We start from the raw sequence: 26,267 nt of genomic DNA on the forward strand, positions 1-26,267 counted from the left end.
GATGCTAAATCCCGGCTGGGCCTGCACTCGGGGAACCCCAGCAGCCCTCGGCCAGGGAACCCCCTTTTCCAGCAAGCTCTCGAAAGGTCTGGGGATCGGCCGCGTGCAAGCAGGCTGCCTGGATGCGAATTGTTTCACTAGGGTCCAGGATGCCAGCCCCCTTCTCTATGGCCAAGGTGGGGGCAGGGGTTAGATGTGACCTAGGCTAGTTAGACCCGCACCCAGGGACTTGACATCGGGGGTCTGCCTGGTGGTCATATCCACGTCCTGGACCCCATTAGCTGCCCCGAGGTCTCTTTTTCCCTTTCCAACTCAGTTCTGCATTTTGTGGAGATAGTAATTGCGAATTAAGGTTTGCCAAAAGCTTGGGGGTTGCGGTAGGTTGCCTTAACTCTCCTGGGGGTGTTTCTTGAAAACTCATTTCTGAAGGATCTGTCCGGAGAAAAGACCTTTTTGCCTTTGAATTGGCAGAGGTACTTAGCTCACATTTCCTGAGAGGCCTCCGCAGAAGCCCACCCTGTCCACGCCTTGATCTCGGACTTCGCCCGTCCAGAGCTTTGAAGGAATAAATTTACGGGGTTAAGGCTACTGCCTTGGTGGTTGTTTTGGTGGCCTCAGCAGAGTGATAGTGGTGGGGCGCAGGGGTGTGTGTGTGCAGAGAGAGGGACTTGGGTGCGGGGTCTGGAATAAAATCCCCGTCCTGCTGGTGTCCCATCCTGGGCATGTCCAGTGCAAAGCCAGTGACCTGGGAGCTTGGTCTTCATGCAGTGACCTCCCAATTCAGAGCGGAAGAACACTGAATACCCAGCACAGCCCCCAAATTCTGGGTTTCCCTAAATCTCTAAGGCAGCCATTCACTGAGAATAATCGCTTGAAAAGAGTTAATAAACCTACACTCTTTAAATTGGCCCCTGTCACACCTTCTCAGGGCTACTTATACTTGGTGCTCACCTGGCCTTTGTCTGCAAATCCATTTAGTACAGAAATACCTTCCACTGGGACTGTGAACTCTAGATAGGGACAGAGCAGCCTCCTCCAGGTGGGGCTGGGGTCCTGTGATGGAAATCCCCATGGCCGGAGGGGCTTTACTCCTCACTTCGTTGTTGGGGGGCAGGGGGCCTGAACAACCCTTCGGTGGCTTGGTTTACTTGGGGTGACTGCATGCCGCTGCGTCTTCCTTATACCTTTCGTGTTTTGAAGTGCAAAACTATTCCACCCACGTAAACAGACGGCGACTGAACTTCACCGGGGAGTTGTATTTCGACCAGAAGTGCAGGGAGCAGGGAAGGAGCTAGCTCTCCCTGGCAGGCAGTGATTCTGGGTCTCCCTCCCAATCACACCAGCAGAGGGGGAACCGGCCGCAGCAGGGCTGGAGCCAAGGTCTCCAGATGTTGCCCCACGTGTCCAGCTGCAGAGGAACCGGGCTGAGCGTCTGGCGATGCTCCTCCACGGCCCATGCGACCGTGTCCATCACCTGATAGAACAAGGGCTCCGTGTCCGGGGTGAGGGCGTGGGCTTCGGAAGGGTCTTTGGACAGGTCGAAGAGCAAAGGTGGGTTGTGATGGGCCACTTGGTCCCCGGAGCACGGGCAGACCCCTCTCCCGTAGCAGGCGCTGGCTCCCTCTGGCTGGAACACTGGGGTCGTGTAGTGGACTTTCCATAGTCTTCCTCCTGGGGGAAGGACAAGAATCTCAGAAGGTTGACGTGAAGAAATAGAATGCATTGCTGGAGAGAAGCCCAGATGAATGGACGAACAGATGTGGTCCACCCACACCATGGGATGAGATTCAGCCATAAAAATAAATAAAGCTCTGAGACCTGTGGATAAACCTCAGAAACAGGATGCTCAGTGAGAGAAGCCAGACACACAAGGCCACAGAGTGCGGGATCCCATTTGTATGAGACGTGCACAACAGGGAAATCCATAGACCCAGAAAGGAGATGAGTGGATGCCAGAGGCTGGGGAGGAGAATGGGGGGTGAGCGCTAATGAGGACAGGGTCTCTTTGGGGGAAGGGAATGTTCTGGTACTAAATACAGGTGATGTTTGCACAACATGGTGAATATGCCAAATGCCCCAAAGTACATTTTAAACGAGTGAATTTTACAGGGTGTGAATGTTAGGGACTGAAATCGTGTCCCTCCGAAATTCATATATTGCATCCCTGACCCCCAACAGAATGGAATTGGGAGGTGGAGGCTTTGGAGATTAACAGGTCACAAGGACAGAGCCCTCAAAAATGGGATGAGTGTCGTTACGAGAGTCAGAACAGAGCTTGCTTCCCCTGTGGGTCTCCACCACGTGAGGACACAGCAAGAAGGTGGTAGTCTACCGCCCAGCAGAAGCCCATCTAAGGGTGTCCAACCCCCAGAACTGGGAGAAGTAAGTCTGTTGTTTGTAAGCCACCAGTCCCTGGCGGTCTGCTAAGACTGAATTCCGGCTCGGGACAACTGTTTGCAAAGGAGGGAATTCCTCAGGTCTTAGGTAGTTCCAGGCAGGATGCTCAGAGCCTTAAAATGGCAACAGCTGTTCTCCTGAAGCTTGCTCCAAGGCTCCTGGCAGCTAGCTAGGAAGGCAGCCGCAGGAAAACATCGGTAGGCAAAGGAAGGGAGGGAAGGAGGAAGGAAGAAAGGAAAGGGGAAGGGTGGAGCAAGTCATAGCAAACCACCTCCAGCCTCTGGGAGGGCACCAGACCGAGCTCTGCCTCAGGAAGGGACTTTGAAAGAACGGAAGGAGGGACCATGGAGGTCCCTGCACCAGCCTCCTGCCCAGAGTTGGGTTGTGCTAGTCGCACAGCCTGTCCTCCCTGGCTTCCTGCTGCTTCGGGAGGGAGGCCTCCACGCCCATCCTTTGTATCCGCCACAGGGCCGTGAGTCTGGGGAACTCATGTGTGTAACGGAGGGTAGAGAGCAGGATTCTGGTGGGCCTGCCTCCTCCAGGAGCAGCTCCAGGGGCAGAAAGACCAGGACGCAGAGACAGATATGGGTCAGGATCAGGGCTGCTCCTGGGATCTAAGAAGGAGGCCAGGAAGCACAGCCCTGTGCACCTAGCAAGTGTGTGCAAAGGAGGGCATGCCTCCCTCTTTCCTACCCCCTGCCTGAGTCCTGCTCCCTGGGGTTGGCACCACTGTGCTTTGGTATTTACAGATGTGTACCCACCCTGTGATTAAAATCTCTGGCTTCTGTCTGCCTCTGAGCACTTACGGTGACCTAGCAGCTCCCAGCTTGCTCGCCTGTGACCTGGGGATAGCCATCCTCATCTGCCATTGTTTCCAGGGTGAAATGGAATACTATCCATCTCATGCTCATTAAAGGTCACTCATTGCTATCATAATTCAGCAAATGTGTTGAGCACAAAGAGAAGACAGACAAAATCTTAGTGAGGGGAAACAGGCCCGACTGTGGTAAACACACAGAAATAAGAAAATTGTGCAGTGTGGAAGACGATGGTGAAGGTGTGAGTGTGTGGGGGCCATGGGTGCACCATGGGGGAATTGTTTGGGTCAAGAAAGCCTTGCTGAGAAGGTAATATTGCATTTGAATATCAGGAATGAGCCAGTCACATGGAGATCCTGTCCCCCTCTGAGTGTTCTCAAAGATTTGGGGAGGGGCTAGCTCATAGGACAAGGAGGAATTTGGAGGAATTTGTTCCGATGTGTGTGCCGCGGGTGGTCTTGGGGTGGCTTTCAGAAGGGAGCTAAGTGGATTATGCATGTAGGATAAATAGTGGATCTGTGAAGGCCAGTTAGGGTGCCACTGAAGAGGCTTGGATAATGGGAATACACTCCCCATCTACTCCCCTTGAAAAAATACAGAAGTATTCACCCAATGACTGAGAGATGAGAGGTCAGTAATGGGGTAGCCACAATGTAAAAGAACAGATTTGAACACTGGACCCAGTTATTTGTGCTGCCAGGCATGCATGGATGTAGATTGAGATGTACAATGGAATGACAGTTTTTAGAAAACCCCCCAAAAGGGAAGGAAATGTGTAATACATAATTTAAAAAAATGAAAGGTAACAATAAAAGCCTTACCAGATTACAATAATATTGAAAAGAATGGCTGTAAAGGGAGGGACATTTAAAGAAAAAAAAGTCTATGGTAGCTTCCTCAAATAAGGGAGATCCCAAGAGGTATTTCTTCACTCTTGATTCACAGGGCTAAAGACTTCTAGAGAATAGGAATGGAAAGATGAGTTAAATCACAAGGAGAATACAGCCCTTCCCAAACACTGGAGGAAAAAAGAATCACAAAACCTATGCAATCACAAAGTCACAAATCTAATCACTCTGTAAGGCAAATCCAAAAGACAGGAGAAAATATCAGGAAACGACAGAGTAATAGGGAGATAGAAATGACGAAAAGCCACTCAAATAGGTGAAAACTCTGTTATCAGAAGATAAAGGTAGCAGCAGAAATCAATTATGTATAAAATTTAAAAATAACAGTTCTTAATGCAAGAACTGAATTTTTAAAAGAAAAATAATCCCTAAAAACAGAAAACCTCTGGGAACGACAGTTAGGTGAAGATGGACAATAGATTCATATAAACATGGAGGCAATTAAAATACAATGAAATTACTTGGGACAGGAACAATATGCTTGATGAAAGGAATACTTTTTAAATAAGAAGAATAAATGGAGGGACATAACATGTTTCAGTTGGGAAAATCTGATACTGTAAAGATAACCAATCTTTTTCCTGAGTTAATTTACACATGGGATGCAAAGCCAATTCAGATTCCCATGGGATTAAAACAAATCTTGCAAATGATTTTACAGTTCCTTTAAAAGGCCAGTTGGGCCAAAATAACCCAGGAAATTTTGAAATGCAAAAATTATTCAGTATGGGCTTTGCTGCTTATGTCACAAAGTTATGATTATCACAAGGATGAAATCATGTCATCGAGTGAAGGTGGTTGAGACAGGTGGAAACCAATGTAGATTAAGAGCACAGGCTTCAAAGGTGAGAGGCAGACCGGAACACTTGTGTGCAGGAAAGCCATATGAAAATCCCCTAAGCAATGGTAATATGGTGATAAGGCGATTGACGGCTTGCATCAGGAATGATGTTGCTGGAGTCAGGGGAAGGTACTGCTAAGAAAGAGAGAAAAGGGCTAGCGTGAAGAAGAGCCATCAGAGCAGAAGCCAAGATGTGACTCAGTCACCCAGAGTACTCACCGTCCCGTTGGAGCCAGCGGACTGCGTGCAGGAAATTCTCACAGTAATGCAGCAGGAACTCGTGGTCAGAGTGCTGTGCTGTCCCCAGCAGCAAGGGCAGCAGGTCCCGGCCATCAATCACCCTGCAGACAGGAGCACAGGGACTCAGGGATGCGCAAGTGTGCATGGAAGGCATGTTCGAGCCTTAGCAATTAGGGAAGCATTGGAACAGCCACCTCCATTATTCATCTACAAACACCACCTTTGGCTAAAAGATCACCAAGGATCCAACATGCTCGGCTTAAGTTATTACCTGCCCAACCTTATTAGGAATGCAAGAGTAAGCTGAAGATTCACTGAAATGCCTTTTTGGTTTTATACTGTATTGGACTCTAAGCCATTATAGTATATGGTGTATTCTTCATCAACACTGGGTACCATTTCCTTGTCTGCAGAGTGCCTTGCCTCCACACCCCTCCTCCATCCCTGCCTGCCTTGTCTTCCTCCCCCTTCCCTTCCTTGTCTTCTTCAGTTTCCAAGATCCAGCTCCATTTCCATTCAGGATGGAGGTTTCTTGGGATTCCACTTCCATTTTCTCCGCCCTTCTTAGGAGAAAGCCTAAATCCACCACTTGTAATTTGAGGGGATGGCCCTGAGCATTTTATGTCCCAGGGACGTGGTCAGTTTTCAGGATCTTGTGTGTCAAATGTAAATCATCAGTACTGAGGATAGATTTTTACAAATGCCATGAACTTAGAAAAGCCATAAAAAAGGGATCTTTTTTCCTAATTTGACTAATGTTCTTCATCGAGGTAGAGAATTCAGAACCCCATGTAGATTTTAATTAGAGTTACCAGTTACCACGAAAAATGAAATAAAAGAATCTATTTATCTATCTATCTACAACATATATGTGTGTGTATGTGTGTGTATATATATATGTACACTTCCAAAAACATATTCATATACACATAGACACATGTATATGTTTATGTGTCTCTGTGTGTATATATATATATATATATCCAACGCTATATGGTTATATTTATTTACCTTCTAGTGCAACAACACATTTGCAATATACATGTCAGACAAATTTTTATTTTCAAAGCAAAAGATATATTATACATTAATTTAAAAATTAGCACCCACTTAGGAAAAAATAATCAACCAGAGATATGATATTCAGTGCAAGAAAAAACAGAAGAATATTAAGGTATGAAATATTCAACCTCTCTAAGGATAAAACAGTGAAAATTATAATATACACATATATGTATATTTGTATAGACACGAATGAGTAATTTATATATATATATTACATGTACAGAATTTATATTTATTTTAGTTCTGTTATGTTTTAAAATAGACATCTCACATATGGCTAGTAGTGATTCCTAAGGAACAATTTGACAAAATATATCAAGAGATTTACCTATAAACAATCATACTCTTTGACTCAGGAATTCACCTTCTAAGGGATTCTTACTAAGGAGGTAATTATGACAGGCAATAACATGACAAGAAGGTATTTTTTTTAAGGCAAGGCTAATGTCCACATATAAGGGGATGGTTGAAAGAAAATAACGTAAAGGCATTAAATTTTTTTGTCTATGCACAAAAATTTCTAAATATATATATTTGCATAAATATATATAAAACATGGAAAATATATCTAAATGATATATCTAAATCTACATATCTAGACAGATCTAGACAGATCTAGATATAGATCTAGATAGATGATATATATCATACAATATGTAACTTACGAGAATCCCACATTTATTATTATATGATTGCATAATAATTATGATTATATATTGTATACATAATTTATTATCAGATTCTGAAATAATTTTATTTTCTATTTCCCCCCAAAATTTCTATAATTTTTTAGACAGAGGAAATTGGAATCTATGCAAAATCTCTACCACAATACATGAAAAGGAATTTCCTGTGGTAAATTGTTAGATTTTTTCAATGACCACCATAAAAAAATGGCTCCACTTAAGAATCAGGAGAAGGAAAATGGACATTCTATGTATAAAATGAAGCAGACAGCTGAGCCTGGTAGCTAATAGCAGGGAGCCTAGAGTGTTTTTCCAGGGACTAATCTCATGGATGTGTTACACAATTCAAAAGTGACAATGACATTTCACATATATGCTTGTCTCTATGAAAAATTGAGTTGCTTGGGTTTCCTTGGGCTGTTCTGTACCTGTCCTGGGGCACCTCACCGCCCCCCAGCTGGACCACGGTGGGGAAAACATCCATCAGGCTGGTGGGCTCGTGGATCACTCGGCCGGCTGGCAGCACCCCAGGCCACCGGAAGATCCCTGGGACGCGGATCCCACCTTCCCAGCCCCCCATCCCTTTGCCACCTGTGTGTAAACATGAACAGAAAAGAATGTGATTGTGCCATGGTTTTTTTTGGCAGCATGTTTTATAATCTTTGGGGTACACCCAATAATGATGTGTCTGTAGTTGATAGAATTCCAGTTTGAATATGATGTGGCCACCACTCTCCTTGGATGCATTGCCTAATTCCTGAGTCCATCCCACTTGATGAATGGATAATCAAAATGTGGTTCATCCATACAATGGAAGATTATTCAGCCATGAAAAGGAATGAAGCACTAACACTTGGCACAATGTGGATGAACCCGGAAAACATCATGTGAATGCAAGCCAGTGGCCAAGGACCACATATTGCATGATTCCATTTACATGAAATGGTTACAATAGGGAAATATACAGAGACTGAAATAAGTCAGTGGTTGCCAGGGGCTGGGCACAGGGGGAACCAGGGAATGATTGCAAATGGGTACGAATTTCTTTCTGAGGAGATGACCATGCTCTGCAATTTAGTGGTGATGATGATTGCACAATTCTGTGAATATACCAAAAACCACTGCATTGTGCAAAAGAAAAAAAAATCAAGTAGGAACATGACAAATTATAAAAAGCAGTAGTCCCTGGTGACTCTCTTGAGGTGGATGGACCCATTCCATGGGAAGGGTTGGGAACTAGAGGGTGGGATAAAGACCATACACAAGAATCTGGTCATCTCTCTACCTTTGTAGATTCCATTCCAGCCGCCATACTGGTTGTTTCTGAGTTGAGCCTCTAAAGATCCCCCATGATCCGATGTAAAATAAACAAGGGTGCTGTTAGTCAAACCTTCCATATCCAAAGTAGCAAGGATCTGCCCTGCAAAGAATACATGTATTTGAGCTGGTCAAAATGGAAAATTATCTTAAACCAAGGTATTCAGTGTGTGCTTCAACGTTTTGGACCTCTCCATGAGAATGAGCCTTTAGTGTTAACATATAATGGTAGTAACTAGCAGTAAAATCATGCTATCCTGAGTATCACTGACCCAAGATTCAAATGTGCCCTATTCTGTTTCCAAAAAGTTTTAGGCAAGCTACAGGGTATAGACTACATAGGACAAAACAGTAAAAACTTAAAAAGGAGGCAAAAGAAGATTATAGAGGCAACCATACTTCAATTAAACAAAGGGAAAGAGGGAAAAAAAAGGAAAGAGATAAACAGGGTCTAGGAAAAAGGCTGACAATGGCATTGGTGATGTATGTCCATTGATGAAGAATAGTTTACACTGTGGCTCCAAGTTTCTTATAGTTACATCAAAGGGAAATCTTATGGTTGATACAATTGACCATGTCTATGAGATTTTTTTTTAATTGGATGGGAAGAATCATATTATTTTATTTCTAACAGTAGACAAAACTTTCAATCTACTTTTTCATGAGGACCCGGTGTTGTGAAAGCTGACTATGGTCTCAAATAGATCCTGTTATTGGATAGCTTTTACTTCTACCTTATTTGTGTCCTTATATTTAAACAGTAGGTCTTTTGGGTTGGGTCTTGTTTTTTCTACGGTCTGATGACCATGCATTTTCATTGGTTTGATTGAGCACAATTAAGAAAATTGTCCATTTGCTTAGCTTAAAATTAACCAAGTCACTATTTTTTCTTTCTTTGTTCCATCCATTGTTCAGCCATTTGTTTGTCTTCAGTTGCTTTGTTTTGGCCACAGATTTAAAATTTGTGGTTCTATGAAATCCCCTTCCTTTAATTAATAGATATTATTTGTTTTTTAGAACAGCTTTAGGTTTTATAGATAAGCTGAGTCGTAGGGTCATCAAAGAGCCAATACTGACCAACTATTATTAACTAGAGTCCGTAGTTTCTATGGTGGTTCACTCCTGGTGTTGTACATTCTAAGGGTTTTGGTTAAATGCATAATGCCATGTACCCAGTATTATAGTATGAGACAAAATGGTTTCTCTCTCCTAAAAATCCCCTGTCCCCCACCTACCTACACCAGGACAATGATTTTCATTAAAAAAGTTATCATACCATGGCTTGATTGAGTTTGAAACTGGAACGCAGAGGCACTGAAACCATAGAGAAGATTCTTGAACTATGTCTTAAGAGTTCCTTATCTTGATGGACTTAGGGGGCTCTTAACTCTGTACTGTAGAATTTCAGACTATCATTCCATATGTATTTGATTGCATATACCTGCACATGTATTCATTTAAAAGATTTTCCCTCAAGTTGTGGCATGGTGAATTCTGTTTTGAACACTCAAGATTTGACATCACATAAAATAGCCTGTACTTTCCAGTGATTCTTAATCTTTTCCACGCAAGGACCATAATGGCAATGATGAGTGAGTTTGTCCTGAAGCCCCACTGGGGACGTGATGTGACATCTACCACATGATGTTTTCCAGGTTCATCCACACTGTGCCAAGTGTTAGTGCTTCATTCCTTTTCCTTTTCATGGCTGAATAATCTTCCATTGTATGGATGAACCACATTTTGATGATCCATTCATCAAGATATGAAAGATGGAACATGTCTCCCAACCTCCAACGTTTTTCCCAACAATTCGCTCAAATGATGCATTTTCCTCCAAGGTGATGTTTTCAATGGATTTTTAAAAGTATGTTTTCTCCCAAAATCTCTGATTCCCATTATGCTGCAGGCCCTAGGCCTCTCTGTCCACCACCATGTCAACCCAAGGGCACCCAAGTCCTTGCTTGAGACTCAGGGGAGAGGCTGTGTCCATATCCATGTACCCACTGAAAAAAATGTGCACTCTGTGTCATACCACTCATCATTCCAAACCCAGGAGATGCACGAGGAGAACAGAGCAAGACAATCCCACCCATGGGGATTTTAATCTACGTTCTTCCAGGGAAAAATAAAGAAATCAACCCACCTAAGACAGTGTGATGAGCAGAAAGAAAGCAAACACAGTGAGGAAAAGGTTATGCTTGCTTACACCCTTCACATTCAATGAGATCACAGTACTCACACTGCCTCTTCCAGCTTCAGGCTGGATTAATCTCATCTCATTCTGTATGTCCTTTCCTCCTGCTGTTTTGGAAGGGACACCAGTCCTGTTTTCACCGGGAAAAGGCACTTACCCAGCATCCAGTCCATCTCTTCCGTGTTATCCCCATACAGCCCATGCATGCTCTTCCCGTGGAATGTCTCCGTAGTGATCAGAGGGGTGTGCACGTGTAGAAAGGAGACAAAGAGGAGGAAAGGTCTGTGCTTGTTCCTGAAATAACAGTGACTGGAGTTATTTCTACGTAAAGCACAGACTGAGGTCCTAGAGATGCAAAATATGGATCTAGACTGTCACGTGCTTAAACAAGTGTATCTGTTACTCTTTAATGTGATGACTAACTTTCTAAAGTCTGTTGAAAAATTCGCACTGATGTTATACATATTTTTCCTGAATTTTGTCAATTTATAACTCTACATACTTCTGATAAGTGAAGGTAAGACAGAACACCAGGCAACGGTCTGATCTGACATTTATTTCAATTACTTCAGGATACGTTCCCACCTCGAACCTTAGCATACAGAATAAAGTGATACTGCATATTTGGTTTTCTTTTTAATTGCCTTCAAGCAACAAAGCTTAGGATATGACATGGCTATTTTAAAACACACTTTAAAAATGACATTAGGTTATTAATTTCAATTTGATTGTTCCCCCATCTAGGTGATGCCTCATCCATCCCTCTCTCCATCTGATCTCTATGGTCCACTCTCTTCTTAAAGAGCTGAAACAAAAGCGAACATCTTAGACTTACTTAGGACACATTAGGTCACCCGCCGTAATTTGCAAGGTACGGTTGCCCCTTGAATAACACAGGTTTGAACTGTGCAGATCCACTTATATGTGCATTTTTAAAAAATATAAATACAGTACAGTACTATAAATGTATTTTCCTTATGATTTCTTTAATAATGTTTTCTTTTCTCTAGCTCACTTTGTAGTAAGAACTCAGCATGTAACATACAAACTATGTGTTGATCGACTGCTTATGCTATCAGTAAGATTTCCAGTCAACAATAAGCTATTAACAGTTAAGTTTCGGGGGAGTCAAAGTTATATGTGATTTTCAGCAGCACATAGTTTCAGCGTCCCCCCCAAGGGTCAACTGTAATTATCAGCATCATTTCTGTCCCATGTTAGACAATTCCATGAAAAGAATGTTCTGAAACATGATCACAACCTTATCACCACCAGGTGAATTGGGGTTCAATGGTGTCCCATACTTTACTGGAACACACTTGGGGAGCATGGAACTGCCCCTGTGTGGTGTAGCTTTTCATCATGCTCCTCTTGGCTCTGACATACTAAGTGCCTTTGTTATTCAAATTTACATTCAGCATAAAGTTAGCAACAGGACAACTTAGTTCTGAGGATAGAGCTTTAAAAATATTTATAATTTATTATAAATCTTCAAGGGATTCAGTTTGTTTTGTTAGTTAAATATGGCCCGTGGTGATCAGCGGGTACTTACCTAATGGGGATGGCTCCAAGTAGGAGGGGACAGCAGCAAATTTCAACTGACTTGTCATCTGTTTCAATGGGCATAATCAGGTTGGGCTCAACTGAACATCATCTCTGACACACTTTACCAAAAATATCTTTCTGGCCCAGGGTGATTTCACCATTCATATCTCCATTACAGAAAGAAAGTGGAAAGACTTTTTGAAATGCATTTCCATCAGGGACCAGAGCACTAGGATGAAGCTAACCCCTTCGGTGCTCACCTTTGGACAAAGGACGAGGCCTCTTTGAGAATAAGAGACGTCGTCCTTTGAAAGTGCATGGGCTGCTCAGTGATGGTGTGGTTTCTCATCAGAAAGCAGTCTGCATGAACAATCAAGACCCCCATGAAATAGGAGGTCATGAAGAGCAAGATGGCTGCAATGGTTGACCAGATGACCGGAGTCCAGGAGCCCGATGTCAGGTGGGTGAGTTTCCCAGCGGTGAGTGTGAGAGCAGTGAAGGCCATGATTTGGAAGCAGACATTCAGTTTGTGCTCCATGCCTGCACGCTTCTCTGACAGTTCCCAGTGGATGCAATCTCCCATCATGGAAAAGGGCATTCCATAGAAATGGTCGAATCCGTGGTTGAGCGGGTGGTGGCAATGATCATTGGAAGATTCACAGTTGAGACCCAGATGCCATTTTCCTGAAAGGGAAAAAGGATGCCCATGTGACAACTAGCTGATCATTGATTAGTAGCTATTGCGTGCTTGCCACATTCCAGGTGCGGTGCTGCATGCAGGAATAGGGTAGGGAAGTAGAGGGATGTAGGTAGTGTTCACTGCTATTTCAACCACAACCTGGCTTCATTGAGACAGAGGAATGAGGACCCTGTGTGGCAGCATTACGTGGTATATTGCTTCCTGTGCTGCTGAAACAAATTACCATAAACGTGGTTGCTTAAAACGATAGGAATTTATGCTCCCATAGTTCTGAGGCCAGAAGTCCAGAATCAAGGTGTTACAGGGCCATGCTCCCTTTGTAGGCTCCTGGGGAGGATCCTTCCTGCCTGTTCTAGCTTCTGGGGACTCTAAGCATTCCTTGACTTGCGGTCATATCCCTCCCACCTCTGCCTCTGTGGGCACACTGCCTTCTCCCCTTCTGTGTCATATATTCCTCTGTGTCTCTCTTAAAAGGACTTTTGCCCTTGCCTATAAGGACCACCTGGGTAATCCTGGATAATCTCCTCATCTCAAGATCCTTAATTTAATCACATCTGCAAAGACCCTTTTCCCATATAAGGTAATATTTTTTTAGCTTCCAGCGTGTAGGACATGACATCTTTGGTGACTGTTATTCAGTCTACTGTACCTGAATTTTCAAAGGTCTGTGGCAGAGCAATAAGGAAGGCACAGAGTGCTCACGTTGTTCTAGAAAACAATCTGCGGTACTCAGCATGGGTAAAGGGTTTCCTGACTTTGGAATTGTCCTTCTCTTTGTTAAACCACTGTAATGGTGGTCAGGGTCATGGTAGGAGATAGGTTCTACAGAGCACACCTTTCAAGTTCAATCAATGGCAGATGCTTAGCTTCTCTACTGTCACTACTAGAGTGTTGATAGAGACCTGTGTGTCTTCCCACCACCCCAAATGACCGTCTCTCATCCAGAAAACCTCATGAGATTTTCCAAGGAATGTTCCATGAGAATAGACTTCTGTCTCAAAAAAAAAAAAATGATAATGAGCCTATTGGATTTGATATTTGGTGTATCAGCTAGTCTTGGTCTTTATGATCAATAAATGGCCCTGTTAATAAAAATTGTCACTATAACATGATAACAGTGACAGGTTGGTCCCCTGTCAAGAAACTACTATTTTTTTTTTTTAAGATTTTATTTATTTATTTGACAGAGAGATAGAGAGAGAGCACAAGTAGGGGAAGCTGCAGGCGAGGGAGAGGGAGAAGCAGACTCCCTGCTGAGTAGGGAGCCCGACGTGGGACTTGATCCCAGGACCCTGGGATCACGACCTGAACTGAAGGCAGCCGCTTAACGGACTGAGCCACCCAGGCGCCCCAAGAAACTACTACCCTTAACTGTACTTCATTCTATACATGACATGGTTATTGACATCCAGAAAAATAAGCGTGCTATTTATGGAAACAGAGAGGGAAGAATTATGCCCTGCAGTCACATTTCTGTGCAGAATTTAGGGAAAACAACATTATGGAAATTGTTGGTAACTTGTTGACATTAGAAAAAATTTTTCCTTTTTTTTTTTTATCATGTGTATCAGCAAATACTATGAAATGCCAGGTGTTTCATTAAGCTGATATATCTTGAGCATCTACTTCGCACTAGGCAGTCTGGGTACTGAGGTCATTCCTGCATTCATGGAGCTTTCTGTCTGATGGACAATCCCACTGCATTAAAACCATTTCATTTCCAAGCTTTTTGGTTGAATACACTCTCCATATAAAGGAAATGTGCTTAATACTTAAAAAAATGTACATACCTATTAGCCCAGTGGCATATCCTTTGTCTTTTAATATTTTTGCAAAAGTTGTCTCATTGGTTGGGAGCCCTCCAGATACTCCGGTCCACTGAAGAACACGATAACCATTGCTGGAAACCATACCTTTGGGGAACCATTTTCAAAGAAATGTTACTATCACACACTGACATTTATCATTATTATTAATTTTCATTTAAAATATGCAGTGAAACATTAATTGAAACTTAGTGAGAAGACTTATTGTCCTGTTATGTGAAGGTTATAAACACAAAGAGAATTAAGTGAAAAAGGAAAGAGAATTAAAAATAGTTTTATAATTTTACCAAACTCTTTATATAATCCAGAGATTCTCAAACTCATCTGTACTTTGGAATCATTAGGGAAGCTCCAAAATATTCTGAAACCTGGTTGTCAATCCAGAGGTTGTGATTTATTTTATTTTAAGATTTTATTTATTTATTTATTTATTTATTTATTTATTTATTTAAGGGAGAGAGAGAGAGAGTGTGTGTGTGAGCAGGGGGAAAGGTGCGGGGGGGAGCGAGAGGGAGAGAATCTCAAGCAGACTCCAGGCTGAATGTGGAGCCCCCGCGAGGCTCAATCTCACAACGGTGAGATCATGACCTGAGCTGAAACCAAGAGTCGGATGCTTAGGCAACTGAGCCAATCAGGTGCCCCCCAGAGATTGTGATTTTACTTGGTTGGGGTGGAATTTGGGATTTGGAATGGTTGCAAGATGCCCCAGAAGATTCATGTGTGGTAACAAAGTAGGGAGCGATGGATATAGTTCATATTGACCCAACATACCCAAGGCATCTACTCAAGTGTTTAAAAATGTAGGTTAAATATTTTTCTAAAGCTCTGCAGTATACGGCGGAGAAACACTGACTTGGAAGATGCTCTGTGCCTCCTAGACCATTTTGATGAATATAGTTCAGTCTTACTAGAGAAGATCTACTTGGCTCCAAGACTGAACATATCTCATCGATCATCATTTGGGAACTAGGAGAATTCTTTCTGAGATTTTCTAAAACTTTGACCATGCATCTGGTTCAGTGGAAGACCAGTGGAACATAAATTTACATTAGCCAGGATTCCTTCTTCCCTGGGGGCATGAGAAAGTACCAGGGACCCATACATATGAGGGTCTGTGAGAGTCAGTTTAGTGTATTACATGACCAGGCCAGTCCCCAGTTATTCAAACACTAGTCCACTAGTTTAGGTGTTTCTATGAAGGTCTTTCAAGATATGGTTAACATCTACAATCAGTTGGCTTCAAGTAAAGGAGATAACTCTTGATATGGAGGTTCCTTATCTTTAGGGCCAAAGGGCAGAAGGATGCCAAAGACATCACACAGACTTTTGAACTTTTGGTCTACTCTCTACTCAATCCCCCTGCCTGTGTCAGCTCATTACCTGTGGGGTTCTATAGCTCTTACTGACTCTAATCTGATGGTAGAAATATGGAGGGAGTAGATTATTCTCTCCCCACTATAGCAGTGGACCCACGCTTTAATACCTCTAATATAGGGAGTGTGTTTTTCTCCAGAGCCATGGTTAGACATGAGAGAGGACAAACCTGATCGGAGAGGGTATCTGCCTGTTAGGAAAGCAGCCCTGCTTGGGGTGCACACTGACGCAGCTGCCACATGCTGGGTGAGCATCACACCATCCTCTGCAAGGCGGTCAATATTTGGAGTCCTACAGAGGGAAACATGAACAGTGTTATTCCTTAACAGACAAGCACATAGGTTTTTCTACAAGCATATATACATATTTAATAGAAATTTGGCCCATCAATGTCCACATAGCCAAGCTATGGAAAAAGCCCTTATGTCCACCAACAGATGAATGGATAAAGAAGATGTGGTCTATATACAGACAATGGAATATTACTCAGCCATCACAAAGAATGAAATTTTGCCATTTACAATGACGTGGATGGAACTAGAGGGTGTTCTGGTAAGCAAAATAAATCAGTCAGAGAAAGACAATTACCATATGATCTCATTCATATGTGGAATTTAAGAAATAAAACAGGATCATAGGGGAAGGGAAGGAAAAAATAAAACAAGATGAAATCAGAGAGGGAGACAAACCATAAGAGATTCTTAACTATAGGAAACAAAGGGTTGCTGGAGGGGAGGTGGGTGGGGGATGGGGTAACTGGGTGATGGACATTAAAGGGGGCACATGATGTGATGAACACTGGGTACTATATAAGACTGATGAGTCACTGAGCTCTACCTCTGAAACCAATAATACATTATATGTTAACTAATTGAATTTGAATTTTTTTTAATTGAATTTGAATTTTAAGAAAAGAAAGGAAATCAGCACATCATCATTTAACACATCAAGGTATTCTTAGGAATGACCAAAAGTCAGTGGCAAGAACTTCAAATGTCATCCGAACCATCGAAGAAACATAAACTCAATTCAATATTGTTTACTAAGTTTCTGCAACATGCTATTGGTACGGAGATGGGCATCATGGGTAATCCAGAATTGAGAGTCTGGAGTGCCTTCTCTCATGGGACTCACAGTTTTGATCAGAAAATTTGACCTCTTGGCACCAACATATTGTAGTCGGTACGTGAGGGTGGGATTCAGATGCATGTTGGTGGTGTTGCCTGAGCTGGGTCCCCAAGGGCAATTAGAATGTGATCAAGTGATGGGGTGAGCTCATTCTAAGAGAGATGTGCCAGCAATAACAGGTGAGCCTGTCATATCTGGTGGTGACGGGGACAGGGATTTGTCTGTCGGAAGCAGAGCTTTTCAGCAGGGAGCCCTGAAGTCATGCTTGAGTGGGTGGACTTGGGTTGATGGGTGGAACTGGAGTGTGAGTAAGCTTGGGTCTTTGACTCTGATGCAACACCAACGATTTTTTGAACATTGTCCATCATGGACCATGCTGATGGAAACCACGTCTAAAAGTAAAGTGATGAGTCACAGGTAGGATGAATCTGCGCTGGGGTTAGTGCTGGGGTAGGAAGAAGGAAGGGTTAGGGGGCGTGAAAGGAAGTGTGTGCAGAACCCTGTCAAAGTTGGGATGGCGCATATGAAGAGTTGGATCCATTGTCAGTGGTGTCTTCCTCGGGGTGTCCGATGAGCGACTCTCGGACCCTTGCCTGATGCTATTGTTGCCATAGCAGCCAATGTCACCAATGCCAAAATCGTCCGCCATCAGAAGAAGGATGTTTGGACGTGCACCAGATAAATCCCCACAAGCTGATGGCCTCACACCCAGAAGCACGCCGACCGTCACCGTCAGCCAGCTCCTGAAAGACAAGGTGCCGATGAACGCTTAATTAACACTGCTATTCCATGTCATGTATGTGACTTCTGTAAGTGGGACTTTTGTAGGTGTGTCACCATTTTAGGGGACTTTGATGTTAGCATCCCATTGCCAAAGAGTGTGAATACATTCTTAGGCATTTGATTTTTTTTTCTTCGTTGAAAACAATTCATGCTCTTGATGGTTTTATTTCAACTGTAAGCATTTTTTTTTTTTTTTTAAGCCGTAGGGTCTGTTGTTAGGTGATCATACCCATGATTAAGAAAAAGCCTTATTTGGTTTTCTTTTTATGCATGGATTAGGTCTCCAGAAAAGTTATAGCTCCTTCCCCTTTGCCCTTTCTTGATTTTTCCTCAAATAAGGAAAATGTGTTGAACTTGGGTATCTGTGGCACTTTGTAGGCAGTTGGGCCACTGAGCAGAGCAAGACAGAGATGAAAAGACAGGGCAAGGGCTTACCAATGCCAACTGGTGATTCTGAGTCTATTAAAAGTCTCCGTATATTCCAGCATGAATGTGACTGATTTTTTTCACTCATGGATACCTGATGGGAAGTGGGTCTTTTGAAGTGATGGAGGTTCCAGCCCAGAGCAGAGACACCTGATATGGTGGTGGCATATCAGGAGAAAGGATTGCCATGGAGCTTGGTGGCTATCCCACTATCATTACTACCATAACCGTGGCGTCCGTGGAGTCCCTCCTATATATATATATATATATATATAGAAGCCAACTTGGGCACGTGCATACACAGCAGGACAAGACTGTTGCAATCCCCAGTGCCATGGAATAAAGATGAGATCGGAGTCTCCAAAGAAGATCTGCAATATGGGCTCCCTGGAAAACCAGACAACTGGGTTTGGGAAAAGTGAAATAGAATTCCTTCAGAGGCTCCCGGGTGGGGAAATGTGGATCACTGATAGGAATCCTGAGTTCCATGATCACTCCCCCAGATGTACCATCAGTGACTAAGTGAGCAAGACCACTCTGTCAATGTGTCCTCACAAAGGGACAAAAAGAAACGTAGAAGCAGCAGATTAAGGATCGCATGTAATGCTGTCTTACCAAGAGTGCTCCCGAGGTAACATGTTCTCTCCTGCCTTTTATTTCCTGGAAGAAATAAAGAGATCTATCAGAACAAAGGCAGTAGATGTGCACTAATTCCATGTATAAAATACTAAGTACCCGAGGAAAGGGAGACTTTGACTCTCCTGATGGTATCAATGAAACCTTAAAACAACTGAAAACTCATAAAAAGAATGGTCTTCCCCATTGAAAAGGCCCTTAAAATGCTGAACACTGTCTTAAGAAAGTAGAACCTGTGTCTACTGAGGGCCAGATGATACACATTTGGGGCTTTTCTGCCCAGATGATCCTTGTTGCTACTATTCTGCTCTGTGACTATAACATGGCAGCCTCCATGGGTGATAGACACATGACCGGGTGTTGTTGTCTTCCACTGAAACCTTATTTACAGATCAGGTGAGTTTTGCCCCCATGAACCATAGATCCCTGATCTTTGATATAGAAGGTAGAAAGGAAAGAAAACGCAAAATTAAGTGATAAGATTATTGACTTGAAATGATCTCCAATACAAGTATTTTTCAAAAAATTTTTACTTGCCATAAATACAGATAACAAAATTTACCATCATGACCATTTTTAAGTGCAAAGCTCAGTGGCATTGAACAGATTCACACCATTGTGCAACCATCCACCTCTGGAAATTTCTCATCTGTTCGAACTGAAACTCTGTCCTGATTAAATACCCCCCAGCCCCTGGCTCAGACATTAAGGCAAAGCCAACTTTGGATTTTTGTGGGTCAATGACCTTGACCTGGCTTGGCCCTTGCAGTGACCTTGAAGCTCTACTCATCAGTTGTTTGAAGAGATGTTGGCTTCCATGGTGTGGGGGGAGGGTGCTCCTGAGTCTGGGGAGCATCCAGCCCTCCTATGAGCGCCACCCTGTGCCATGTGAGCTGCTCCCTGGGAGAGGCCAATGGGCTCTGTGTCCTTCCAATGCAGACTGACCTTTCTGTGTCCTTCATGTTCTGTGGATGTCAGTCCTTCCTCACAGGTGATACGGGGTTCTTTGCAAGCTCCCTGGCCATCTCAGGTGATTTCTCACACCTTTGCACACGGCATTCATCTCAGTGGAAGGACAGGGCAATGAGCCTGTGGTCAACCAGATGGCCATTATATGCTGCTGGAACAGGGCAGCTTGTGCAGAAAAAGACCCCACAGGATAGGTTCCTTTGCGGGCCATATGTAGATACCGGAGACTGCATCCATCGTAGGGAAGTTTTCAGATTCAATAAGGGCTGGTGGGTTCCACCACTGGGCAAGGTCTAGCATCAAGCCATGGCTGTTTATTCACTTCACTTATTTCCAGGAAGGATTTTCATGAGCTGTGAGCCACCCAGCTCCGTGCACATTTTTATTTTGCTTCTGGAGGGTGTGTGATGTTACACCTTGTGATAGTAGCTATGTGTTTTCTCTACCATCCAAAGTGTTTGGTTTACATCGAGGCTCACTCTTCGTGGTGCTCATTCTATGGGTTTGGACAAATGTATAATGACATGGATCCACCATTATAGTATCCTACAGACTGGTTTCATAGCCCTAAAAATCCCCACTGCTGCACATGTTCATCCCTTTCCCGCCCCCAACCCCGGCAACCACTGACCTTTTACTATCTCCATAAGTTTGCCCTTTCCAGAATGTCCAAGAGTCGGAAACGCGTAGGGTGTGCATTGTTCGTGAAGCCACTCCACTCCTCTGAAGGACAGCTAAGATGTTGGGGATTCTGTCTGCCTGATTTGCTTTTACAGGTAGAGAGTTTCGAACAGCATGTCTAAGAATGAGCAGAGGAGGGAAGCTGGAAATGCTTTCTTTTCATACTATCCATGTGCAACCTACCTTTAGTTTGGTCTAGTGCACGACTTTGGGCTACACATCTTAAATCATGACCTCTTAGGGGGTCTGTATAAATATTTTTATTTATGTATATTTATAAATTACATACTATATTATACATTATATGGTAATATATATATACACATACTATACATTATTATATGGTAATGTATAATATGTATGTACTATATAAAAATATAAAATATATGCTATAGGATAAAGTAGACATGGCCGTTATGTGCAGCTGAGACAGGAATTTTATCTAGTTATACCTAAAATTTTGTTTTTTTGCCAGAAAAAAACCTATTAGGGGATGCTTCTGACTTTTCTGGGGAAGGTGGCTGGTTATATCTGTCATATCTGGTTACAGTTGAGAGTCTTTATCTGACAATCTTAATTGAAAACTCATATGAGGTTTCCTTACACCAAATCTTTGGCCTATCTTCTAAAGGATATGCTCTAGATTTAGCTACATAAAGGGAGTGACCTTTATGTAATGCAATGAGCTGCAATGACCTCAGCAGTTTATAGAATGCTGCATACTTTCCTTCAGATTGGCTTCCTGTTAGCAGAGAAAACTTTAAGAAAATACAGGGGGGGGGAGAAAGCAGAGAGCAGCATGGTGGTTCCTAGGGGTTGGGGTTGGGGGGGCGCTGGAGAGGTGAGGTTTAAGGGACAAACTTACAACGAGAAGAGGATTAAGTTCTGGCGACCAACTGCACAACAGAGCGCTCATCCTCAACAGTGCTCAAAGTGGCTAACAGACCAGATCTTAATCTTTTTCAAAGCAAAAAAGGGATTGGTAACTCTGTGACGTCCTGAAGGTGTTAGCGAGGGCCGGTGTCGTAATCACAGAGCAATTCGTGCGTGTACCAAAGGCACACGTGTGTCCGTCAAACTTAGACAATGTTATCGGTCAACTGGACCTCAGCTTTTAGAAAAAAGATAGGGAAAATGGGGTGCAACGCATAATATAGGCTTTGACTCTCTTCCAGACCGGGATGAGATTGCAACCCTGCTTCCTGGCTGTCCTCCAGCCCCAGGGCAGCAAGCCTGCCTTTGCCACTCCGTCTGAGCCCTGTTCCCAAATTTAGCTGAGTTTCCAATCTCCAGGATCCCTTCCACATCCAGGGCACATGCTTTGAGACCTGTAGGAATCTAGGATCCTTCCATTTCCCCCACCTCTGGATTATGTTTCTAGTTCATTCCAGTCTGCATTGCTTTTTGAAATCACCCCGGGGAAGGGGAGGGGGTAGAAATGTGTCACTGATGTTTTTGCTTTTCATTTTCTCCCCCCTTTTTTACAAAATTGCTTCTAAAAGATTTCTACAGACCGCCTCCGAGGACGTGGTGTGCTCTCCGTGGCGGCGTGCTCTTCGGGGTAGCTGCCCGGCATCCCTGGACGTGCTGGGACCACCCTGCCAGGAGCCCCAGGAGAGCCGCTTACCTGAATGGCTGGAGGTTGGAGGTTGGAGGTTGGAGGCGAGGGGCTGCTCGTGCAAGGCAGGGAATGGCCTCTCCTTGCCGGGGGCCGGAGGCACTCCCCCGCTGCGAGTCCCCAAGCCTGCTCAGGGTGCTACACGCATGTGCACAGCTGATTCGCTCTTCAAACCCACAGCAAGGAGGTGGCAGAAACCAAGTTTGGTTGTCCAGAGAGAATGGACAAGGCAGTCGCCGGCGACCCGGAGCTACAGTAATGCCAGTTTTCTACAGAGCACCTTCTGTTCTTCATTATAAAACGGAACCCTCCCAGAAGGAGCCCGGAGGACTCGTGCTGAGAACAGTGACTCATTCATTCCCCGACCTTTGTTCAAGTCAGAGGGATATTTGCTGGCTGTGTTCCAAAATGGGAAAGTCATCGCCTTGAAAAATGCCTCTTAAACGGTCCTTAAATTTTGTAGCTTTTTCCCCCCCCCAACTCTGGCATCTGACTCAGAAATTAAAAAAAAAAAAAAAAAAAGGGGAACAGAACACAGCTCTGCTTACATCAGCAAGCACCATCCTATGCAAATAGCTTCGCACCTCCCTAACCCTATAATTGTATTTGTGATCTCCTTCTGGGTTTTATGTCATATTTGTTTGTTTGTTTGTTTTCTATTCACTAGGGAGCACGTTCCTTCCTCGGGGGCCAGGATGCAGATTTCAGGCAGCATTAGATGCAAACGTGATCCTTTCCAAAACTTTCCTGAATAAGAGCTTTCTGCACACTGCTGGGGGTGGAATCCTATCAAAGGATCCATCCTCGAAGCCCCTCGTGTATTTTCTTCTTTCTTTTTTCTTTTTTTTTTTGCTGTCAGTGGTCCGAGCATGGCCGAGTTGTGATTTGAGGCTCACGCTGGGCAGATAACCGTCTTATAACTCCACAGCTTCAAAAATTCTTTGCAAATTTCATAAATCAAAGGAAGAAGGGTAGGCGCCCTTTCCGTGGGGATACCTGGCGCTCCATGGCAGGTCTGCTGAATGATGCTGGTATTTAAGGAAGGCAGCCAGACTCCTTCTGTTGTTTTTTTACCTGACGTCAACTAAGAGAAGACAGGTCTCTGAGATCTAAATCACAATTCCCAGGTGACCTGAGGTTCAGCGCACCTTGCTCTCCCTTCGGTGAGAAGACCGCATTCTTGGCTGGGGACCTTTTGACATTTAGGGACCAGGAAATTCTCTTCTGTAGGGGCGGTCCTGTGCATCGCGGGGTGTTACACGGCATCTCTGGTCTGCACCCACCAGATACCACTAGCACCCACCCCACCCCGGGGTCGTGACAACCCACAATGCCTGCCGACCCTGCTGCATTGAGGACCCCCAGTGATAATGCGTTTCACCAATGGCTGACACACACGGGATCATCAAGTTCTGCTGGCTGTCACGGTCCTGCAGGGCAGGGGGCACAAGGAGGCTCTGAACCCAGACTCACAGCTTCTTGCTGCTTCTCCTGGAAGCTGGGGGTTCTTCCTCGTAGCTGAGAAATCACAGGAACAAAGCCCTCGGCTACTTTGTACACACCCTGGATTTAGCGCCTCCCGAGAAACCTATTTTTCTGCTGCCCTGAAACCAGGTCATTGTGCGCTTGGGTTTTGAGTCATTTGGGGGCTCTAAGATGACATGTAACTCTGTATCTATATAGCGTTCATGAATTCCTCTCAGGTAAGTTCTAATTCGGACTGTACTCCCCCCTCCCCTCCCCACCACCGCTGCCCACCTGGACCTTGGGCTTCCATGTGTTTGCTTTTATGCCTCACGACTGTGGGGTCGTATTTTATAGTATTCAGCAGCGGCCCAGACATCACACGGAGACTGCGGCATTGCCTTAAAGGCGAAACATGATCCTCAGGGAGAAAGGTCTGTTTGCAGAGATTGCACTGCAGGGTGAGGGCTTGGAGGATCCCAGGATTAGAATGTCTTTGAAGTATGGCCTCCTTGCAAGCTTGGCTCCTCGCTTGTAGCTCCAGAAATTATGGAGCCCTGGGTGAAACTGTGTTGCTGGGGTGATGACATGGCTGTGTTTTTCACGGTAATTCTCATGTGAACGTCTCTCCTTGTCCTTGTGCACCTATCCCCATTTTCAGACTGTAAGAAAGGGTAGACTGTAATAAAGGGTACAATTAAATGAGAAAAAGTCCTATGATAGAAGCAATTCTTATATCCCAACATCTATCTGTCATCTATCCATCCATCTATCATCTATCTACCCATCTATCCATCTATCATCTATCTATCCATCCATCTATCTGTCCACCCATCCAGCTATCATCTATCCATCCATCCATCTGTCATCTATCCATCCATCATCTATCTACCCCATCCATCATCTATCCATCCACCCATCCATCCATCTACCCATCCATCCATCTATCATCTATCTATCCACCCATCCATCTATCATCTATCTATCCATCCATCTATCATCTATCCATGTATACATCTATCATCTATCGATCCTTTCATCCATCCACCTATTGTATCTACCCATCTATCATCTATCAATCCATCCATTCATCTATCTATCATATCTACCATCTATATCTATCTATCCATCCATCCATCCATCTATCCATCATCTATCTATCCATCCATCCATCTGTCCACCCATCTATCATCTATCTGTCTACCTATCTATCTTCTAAGCATGTCTTCTATCATCTACTCTTCTAGGAGTGTGTAACTGAATCTTGCATACAGCGTGTCTTCTGTGCCATGATATCTCCACCTATAAATGCAGCTAGCGATGCTCACCCTCCTCAGAGGGTGTGTTGAGGCTTAAAGATGCAATGTTTATAAGACACATTTAGACCAGAAGACAGAAGCTACTCTTGAAAGTTTGCGATAGAATTTAAGATGCTGAAAAGCACCTTGTTGTACCCCTACTTTCTGCTGTTTTGAAAACCTAACTGGAGTTGTTGGTGGAGATTTTTTTTTTAACCTTCTAAAAAAATTTAAATTAAAAAAAAATTATCCTGGCAGAAAACGTATTTGAGTTAATTAAGTCCCCTTAATTATATATGTATGTTTGATGGCAGTTGAAAGCTGAGATGAAAGATCCCTTTGCTAAATAACTATGTACCAGCTGCCATGGTGGGTTATGCTTACATATAAAGATAATTGACAGACTTGAGTAGTACCCAACCGTGGTACTTAATAAATGTTTAATTATAATAATGAGTGCAGTCACTTGGAACTGTGGCAGGAGCCTGGACACACAGGACCAGTGTCCACCAATGCAGGAGCTGGAGAAACAACTTGTTTCCAGTAAGTAAAATTTGTTAAGTTCATGTAATTCAATAGAAAATATGTGAAGTTAACATAATTCCAGTTTGGCGTGCTTAAATTTTTAACGGTCAACAAGGCGGAGAGTGAAGGGCTGAGGATTCGTTGTATCAAATCATCTCTCTCTCTTTTGCGTTTTCTAGGATTTTACATAAACGGGATCAGGAGGTATTATATACTGTTTTGTGTAGCTTCTTTCACTCAGCATACTCAATTTGGAGATCCCTCAAGGTTGTTGACTAGATTATCAATAGAGGACTCCTTGTCGTTGCTGAATGGTATTCCATTGGATTTGGGATGTCCCAGACTTGATTAATCCATTCACCTGTGAGTGGACACTTGTAGAATATGGATTTTATGTGTTTAAGGGTATTTATGCTATTCCGAGGGGAACAAGTAAGTGGGCTAATCAAAGGTCATGGAGGTGGGGGACTTTTGCTCGGTAGTAAAATGATAAAGTCTGTACAAGTAAGTTTACAAACTTTAAAATTTGTTCATCCTTCCTTCCTTCCTTCCTTCCTTCCTTCCTTCCTTCCTTCCTTCCTTCCTTCCTTCCTTCCTTTCCTCCCTCCCTCCCTCCCTCCTTTCTTTCTTTCTTTCTCTTTCTTTCTTTCTTTCTTTCTTTCTTTCTTTCTTTCTTTCTTTCTTTCTTTCTTTTTCTTTCTTTCTTTCTTTCTTCTTTCTTTCCTTCTTTCTTTCTTTCTTTCCTTCTTTCTTTTTCTTTCTTTCTTTCTTTCCTTCTTTCTTTCTTTCTTTCTTTCTTTCTTTCTTTCTTTCTTTCTTTCTTTC

The 26,267-nt window shown here is 43.5% G+C and overlaps 1 protein-coding gene across 5 annotated transcripts; it reads right to left on the reverse strand.

The window, feature by feature from the left end:
* Positions 1 to 65: 65 nt before the first annotated feature.
* On the reverse strand, positions 66 to 22,481 carry ARSL (arylsulfatase L). 5 transcript variants are annotated; one of them, XM_032391130.1, is made up of 12 exons: positions 22,165 to 22,480; positions 20,488 to 20,655; positions 18,867 to 18,911; positions 17,636 to 17,785; positions 16,084 to 16,205; positions 14,505 to 14,627; positions 12,275 to 12,698; positions 10,627 to 10,763; positions 8,241 to 8,375; positions 7,384 to 7,546; positions 5,184 to 5,305; positions 71 to 1,671 (listed from the first exon to the last, which is right to left on the reverse strand). In XM_032391130.1, the coding sequence occupies exons 3-12, from the start codon at positions 18,887 to 18,889 to the stop codon at positions 1,292 to 1,294; spliced, it is 1,779 nt and encodes a 592-aa protein (XP_032247021.1). In that variant the 5' UTR covers positions 18,890 to 18,911; positions 20,488 to 20,655; positions 22,165 to 22,480; the 3' UTR covers positions 71 to 1,291. The 5 variants fall into 5 exon arrangements, with proteins under 5 accessions (XP_032247025.1, XP_032247024.1, XP_032247022.1 ...); XM_032391133.1 differs by lacking the exon at positions 8,241 to 8,375 and having other exon boundaries at positions 68 to 1,671; positions 22,165 to 22,481; XM_032391131.1 differs by lacking the exon at positions 20,488 to 20,655 and having other exon boundaries at positions 70 to 1,671.
* Between the last annotated feature and the right edge of the window lie 3,786 nt (positions 22,482 to 26,267).

Source organism: Phoca vitulina, unplaced genomic scaffold, assembly GCF_004348235.1.
Source record: "Phoca vitulina isolate PV1807 unplaced genomic scaffold, GSC_HSeal_1.0 scaffold60, whole genome shotgun sequence".
In the NCBI taxonomy this organism is placed as follows: domain Eukaryota; kingdom Metazoa; phylum Chordata; class Mammalia; order Carnivora; family Phocidae; genus Phoca; species Phoca vitulina.

Excerpts from the sequence above, each read along its gene's own strand:
- ARSL (XM_032391131.1), bottom strand. The coding sequence starts at position 18,889 with ATGTTACCTCGGGAGCACTCTTG. Across the intron at positions 10,764-12,274 it reads GCCTCGTCCTTTGTCCAAAG|GAACAAGCACAGACCTTTCC; the intron begins GTGAGCACCGAA and ends CTGTTATTTCAG. Across the intron at positions 7,547-8,240 it reads CTGGAATGGAATCTACAAAG|GTGGCAAAGGGATGGGGGGC; the intron begins GTAGAGAGATGA and ends GTTTACACACAG.